Below are 6,982 nucleotides of genomic sequence, written 5' to 3' on the forward strand. Positions count from 1 at the left end.
GTGCCTTTTGTGAAGCCTTTAAGATACTGTTATGTTTATGCATTTGTGTGTGTGTGTGTTTACGAAATGAGAAATGGTCTTTTTGTGTTACCTTACACACTCCTATGTTCATGAACAACCCTGTAGATTTATGTGAATTACATTCTGTAATGTGATTTTTCTTTAACTTAAAGTGAACTAATTTTACTCAGGCTAGCTAGATGTTCAAATCAATACATAGCAATATGATCACATGAGTCTAATCAACTGATTTTAAAAGGTATTTATTATGTGTATTTATTTTAGATGAAATTGATGGCTGTTCTTGAAAAGGTGAACTCTGTTCTGACACTGATGACACTCTAGTAAAGTATACATATTTGTCTGTCAGACACTCTTTGAAGAAGATGCCAAATGAAATTGATTTTTTCATATGAACAATAACTGTAGTAACTAGGGGGAATTATATGTAAACAGGTCAAAGTAATCAGAAAAGAAAATAGAAGTAAATGGATAGCTGTAATTCACAGACACTGGAATCCATGCACCGAAACATGGTCTTGCTAAACTAGCCTATGTTGTTAACTAGCCTGTATATGTATACCTTGGTCACTTTTTAAGTATTACTAATGATATTAACTTCATCAAAGCAAGTTTGCACGTTTTTATTTGACACTTAACCACAAAAATACACCCAAAATGTCAAGAAAAAAATTTATTTTTACAAGAATTTTACAAATCCGGCTTCTGAAATCTCATCACAATAATTCAGAAAAAAACATATAATTTTGTTTCATTCTTTTAGCAGTAAACAGAACTAATCAATCAAATCTGTACAAAAACTGGATGTCTTTATGCAATTAAATACAAATTCACATACTAGTCATGAACACAGCGATAGGCTTGGTAGCTATTGCTATTATTAATTATCATCATCAGAATGTCATGGGGAAAAGTGACAGGGGTGAAATACAGGAGGAGGTTCTAGCCAAGAATCTGTGTATTTATTCCCTTGTGTTTCAGTCATTGATTGGTGGTCATTAGTTGACATGTTTCCATCCAAAGTGCTTATTTAACTCGTGCATAATATTGTAATATCTCACAAAATATTTGCAAATAAAACATCCATTTCCATCCATTGAGTCTAGAAGAACAAAATTGTCACTTCCTGATGAACTGGCATTAAAGATCTCTAAGAAAATTAAGTATGAGTACCAGTGTGTATTATAATTTTTGTATATAATTTCTTGCATCTCAGAGTGCACAGAAGAAACACAATAAACATGGCCATGTTTTTTTACTCCCAGGGGCAGATGTCTGTTTTTTGGGAACACAGTTGTGTAAGACAGTTCTGGGAAGTAAATATACAGAAACAAACACTTTGATGACAGACTTTGCTCAGTCATTTCAAAATGACCAAAACATTTCAGATGTTGTGCAACAAGATCCATCCACAGGTTAGTCCAATTATGCCGTCCCATCATGCAATTCACAACTTTTTTTGATGCACATCGAGGAATTTATTTGGGTAAATGTGTTTCCATCAAGAATTTATGTCCATCTTGGTGTTTACATCCAGGGATTTTTTTTTTATGTGATATTCCAAAATGCACATAAAAAATAGGTGGATGGAGCTATTGTCCTTACACAACTTTGTAAAGCTGCTAAGATCCTCACTTTTCCTTATCTCTGCTATACCAGTGACACCAGGAAGAATAACAAATGTTCAGCGACAAACAAAGAGAACAAATTTAACAAATGAACATTTTTTTTTTTTCTGAGGTTTACGGTTAAAGTTTTTATTATTGAAAATAAATTTACATCTGCATTTTAAGCTCAAGCTTCTGCTACTGTCTCCATCTGTAAATGTTGCCACTACTCTCAAGTGTTACAGTCTGGAGCCCTGTTCTAAAAAAGAAGTGTGAGATCAAGAACAGTTCCTCTTAAAAACTCCTCTTGCCAGAGCTGAAAATAACTACTTAAACTAGCAGAGCTTATCTGCAGGATTATATGACGCCATGGACATGAAAGTGATGACAGATCTGATTGATCATCTTCTTATGGCAACCGGTGCATACTCCACCTGATCCTCCACCCGATCCTTCACCTGATCCTTCACCTGAATCTCCACCTGATCCTCCACCTGATTCTCCACCTGATCCTCCACCTGATCCTCCTCTTTATTATCCTGTATAAAAAAGAAAAAGAAAAAGAAAAGAGATGAAAATTCTAAAAATGAGAAGTGTGACCCTCTTAGAATGACCTCTTGTGACAGCATTTGACTTTCTGACTTCAGTGATTTGCATGAATATGAAATGTAGAAAAATAAATTACTTGATTTTTTCTTGAACTATGTTCTTTGGCAGAGCAACTTGAACTAGGAATCTTACCGAGTTCTGTGCTTTTCTCTTGTGGAAAGCTGGTTCAGCATAAGTGATCTCTTCTGCTTGAGTCTGAACTGTGTCTGCAAAAACAATAACAGATGCATTAACAATAAAACTAGACCGGTTTATTTTGCAACATGTTATTATTAGGGTTGTCAAAGATTATGCTTTAATGTATGCATTTAAATATTATGTTTAGACAGCATGAACACATTTAATTAACTTATCATACACAGTGGCCCAGTTTCACAGACAGGGTTTAGCCTAAACCAGGATTAAGTCTTAGTTGAATTAGGATATTTAATAAATGTACAGGTGCTGGTCATATAATTAGAATATCATCAAAAAGTTCATTCAAAAAGTGAAACTTGTATATTATATTCATTCATTACACACAGACTGATATATTTCAAATGTTTATTTCTTTTATTTTTGATGGTTATAACTGACAACTAAGGAAAATCCCAAATTCAGTATCTCAGAAAATTAGAATATTGTGAAAAGGTTCAATATTGAAGACACTTGGTGCCACACTCTAATCAGCTAATTAACTCAAAACACCCGCAAAGGCCTTTAAATGGTCTCTCAGTCTAGTTCTGTAGGCTACACAATCATGGGGAAGACTGCTGACTTGACAGTTGTCCAAAAGACGACCATTGACACCTTGCACAAGGAGGGCAAGACACAAAAGGTCATTGCAAAAGAGGCTGGCTGTTCACAGAGCTCTGTGTCCAAGCACATTAATAGAGAGGCGAAGGGAAGGAAAAGATGTGGTAGAAAAAAGTGTAAAAGCAACCAGCTGGAGTCAGTGCTTCAAGAACCACTACGCACAGACGTATGCAAGACATGGGTTTCAGCTGTCGCATTCCTTGTGTCAAGCCACTCTTGAACAACAGACAGCGTCAGAAGCATCTCGCCTGGGCTAAAGACAAAAAGGACTGGACTGCTGCTGAGTGGTCCAAAGTTATGTTCTCTGATTAAAGTAAATTTTGCATTTCCTTTGGAAATCAGGGTCCCAGAGTCTGGAGGAAGAGAGGAGAGGCACACAATCCACGTTGCTTGAGGTCCAGTGTAAAGTTTCCACAGTCAGTGATGGTTTGGGGTGCCATGTCATCTGCTGGTGTTGGTCCACTGTGTTTTCTGAGGTCCAAGGTCAACGTAGCCGTATACCAGGAAGTTTTAGAGCACTTCATGCTTCCTGCTGCTGACCAACTTTATGGAGATGCAGATTTCATTTTCCAACAGGACTTGGCACCTGCACACAGTGCCAAAGCTACAAGTACCTGGTTTAAAGACCATGGTATCCCTGTTCTTAATTTGCCAGCAAACTCGCTTGACCTTAACCCCATAGAAAACATATGGGGTATTGTGAAGAGGAAGATGCAATATGCCAGACCCAACAATGCAGAAGAGCTGAAGGACACTATCAGAGCAACCTCGGCTCTCATAACACCTGAGCAGTGCCACAGACTGATCGACTCCATGTCACGCCGCACTGCTGCAGTAATTCAGGCAAAAGGAGCCCCAACTAAGTATTGAGTGCTGTACATGCTCATACTTTTCATGTTCATACTTTTCAGTTGGCCAAGATTTCTAAAAATCCTTTCTTTGTATTGGTCTTAAGTAATATTCTAATTTTCTGAGATACTGAATTTGGGATTTTCCTTAGTTGTCAGTTATAATCATCAAAATTAAAAGAAATAAACATTTGAAATATATCAGTCTGTGTGTAATGAATGAATATAATATACAAGTTTCACTTTTTGAATGGAATTAGTGAAATAAATCAACTTTTTGATGATATTCTAATTATATGACCAGCACCTGTACACTAGAAGAATGCATTACTGCTGTGCATCTTGAGACAAAACAATGAAACTGACTATTTTAAGATCTGTCAGTACAAACTGCTTTCAATTAAAACAGACCAAACATGCATTTGGGATGTTTGGGACTAGTTTAAAGGATTAGTTCACTTTCAAATTGAAATTTCCTTATTTACTCACCTTTACATCATCCAAGATGTTCATGTCTTTCTTTCTTCAGTCGAAAAGAAATTAAGGTTTTTGATGAAAACATTCCAGGATTTTTCTCCATATAGTGGACTTCAATGGAGCCCAAATGGTTGAAGGTCAAAATTACAGTTTACAGCGATCCCAGTCAAGAAATAAGGGTCTTATCTAGAAACCATCACTCATTTTCTAAAAAAAATAATAAAATGTTTATACATTTTAATCATAAATGCTCATCTTGAACTAGCTCACTTCTTCTCTATTAGAATTCCGGCAGTGTAGAACGCTTTGAAGCTGCACTGAAACAGTAATTTTGACCTTCAACCGTTTGGCCTCAATTGAAGTCCACTATATGTAGAAAAATCCTGGAATGTTTTCATCAAAAACCTTAATTTCTTTTCGACTGAAGAAAGAAAGACATGAACATCTTGGATGACATGGGGGTGAGTAAATTATCAGGAAATTTTTATTTCAAAGTGAACTAATCCTTTAAGGCTTGTCTGTAAAACCAGTGGAGTAGGCTATGTCTTCATCATTAAACTTAAAGAAACATTACTTAAATATAATTTATAAATGAAATGCATACAGAATATTTATCACAGACATTAATTTTAGTTTCATTATCATGTTCAATCCAATTACTGCGTCGTAGTATTCATAAGATAACTGCGGTATTATACAAGAGGAAGTATCACTTCTGTTGTTTCTGTCTCTTTGCCTGTTGTTATTCAGAGACATGAGACAGAGGTGCTCATTTCCTCTATGTGACATGCCCAGAGCAGACGTTTTGGTGCAGGTGGTTTGTTTTGCTGTTGTCCACCAGCACAAATAGAAAATATGTTTGCATGAGATCTCATTACAGCAGGGAATTCAAATGACACAAAAGTGCTGCTCATTCACCTGTACCTGCTCTGTGTTCGGACACGCCAGTCATGTGTGTGTTTCCCTTAGCACAGTAGCACACGAGTGTTGTTTGTATTTTGCCAGAGCTGGAGTTTGACTACGAACATGGAAAATACGATCGTTAATATACACGTGGTGATCAGTTTCAGCGCGGAGCTCCGTGATGAGTTTAACAATGCTCGCCACGTGGATATACACACTCTCCTGCACCAAACATGAACCAGCACAGTGTATGCACACATATTTCATCATGTCTTTTTCAAATGAAATATATGTACAAATATGGACACTGATGGTGTATCTGAATGTGATGACACAGTTATTCTAATACGCGAAAGACAAATAATTTAGACTGAAAATTCAAAGAAGAATGGACAAAAAAAAAAAAAAACATTTCTTTATTCTTTGTGTAAAACTGACATAATTTATCATGAGACTGTAGTGCTCATAAACATAATGAAACATAATTAGACCTTATGATTGTTCTTCCGCATTTGTCCCTTGGAGTTAATTATTCTGTATAATGAGTGTGTTGTAGGTCTGTGTTTCGTTGGTTGTTCTCTCCCCTCTTTCCCTCTTCTACACTCCCACTTTTCCAGAGCTTTACACTCCCATTTTCTCAGACGTTGAGATGGTCCTCACTGCAGAACATGAGATCCAGGGGCGAGGTTGGATCCAGATCCAACTCTTCCCACTTACATATTGCTAACTTACCCGTCTCCACACCTTGATCCCTAAACTTACCCGTCTCCACACCCTGGATCTGGATCCTGGATCTCGTGTTTTGCATTGAGGAGCTACTGAACATTTCCAGCTCTGTGGTGTGAAGGACCAGGCAAAAAAAGTGGGGTTTCACAGTTTTTGACAGTAGATCCAGCAATAGCATATGAACTCTGACCAAATCAATAAATAAGACTAACAGAAGGATACAAATGAGCAACTACTTCCATGTTTTTCCCATTAAATTTTCTTGGGGACACACACTCACACACAGACAGAAACATACAAACAGAAACTTGTCAGCACTACCCCACAATTGATTTTTCTGATAAAATGTTTTGCAGCTGAAAAGCTATAGGTAACACTTACCTTCTTGATCAGTTTTTCTGCATTTCATGCTGATGCAGAAGATCCCAAAGACTGCAGCAACAATCAGCAGAGATCCAGAAGCAGCAGCAGCAGAGATCAACGCTAACAGAAAGACTGGACGATGAGAAAGAGAGTGTCTGTCCAGTGCTGTAATGGCACTAATATCAAGCTCTGTCATACCTGAACATGTGTGACAGAGGTGAGTGATGTCCAGATGTTGAGTCTGGTTGCTGATGGGATTGTTCAGCACACAGCTGTAGGTGTTTTTATCCTGATATTCCACCTCCAGAGGTAGAGAGAGACTGATGCTGAGATCAGACACACTGATGCTGGACAATAAACTGTTTCCTTTGTACCAGGAGAGAGTCACATGACCCACATTCACAGCTGAACACACCAATGAACAATTTGATGATGATGATGAAGAACAGTTGGAAGAGTTACTGCTGATGACAGGAACAGGCAGACGAACTGAAAAACATCAGAGAATAAACAGATATATGGATACATTTACACAGTTTTCAGTTCAGTGTGTTACGAGTGTTTGTACATTCTGTTACCTCAAACAATAAAATGATTCAATATGTTGATATAAAACAAGTTTACAGAATGTAA

The 6,982-nt window shown here is 37.1% G+C and overlaps 1 protein-coding gene across 1 annotated transcript; it reads right to left on the reverse strand.

Annotated features, from left to right (window-relative positions):
* Positions 1-679: 679 nt before the first annotated feature.
* Positions 680-6,602, reverse strand: LOC125262792 (superkiller protein 3-like). Its single transcript, XM_048181671.1, has 4 exons — positions 6,548-6,602; positions 6,368-6,469; positions 2,370-2,443; positions 680-2,167 (listed from the first exon to the last, which is right to left on the reverse strand). Exons 2-4 carry the CDS (start codon positions 6,393-6,395, stop codon positions 2,030-2,032), a joined length of 240 nt encoding a protein of 79 aa, XP_048037628.1. The 5' UTR covers positions 6,396-6,469; positions 6,548-6,602; the 3' UTR covers positions 680-2,029.
* Between the last annotated feature and the right edge of the window lie 380 nt (positions 6,603-6,982).

The sequence above is a fragment of the Megalobrama amblycephala genome, linkage group LG2, assembly GCF_018812025.1.
Source record: "Megalobrama amblycephala isolate DHTTF-2021 linkage group LG2, ASM1881202v1, whole genome shotgun sequence".
NCBI classification, from domain to species: Eukaryota; Metazoa; Chordata; class Actinopteri; order Cypriniformes; family Xenocyprididae; genus Megalobrama; species Megalobrama amblycephala.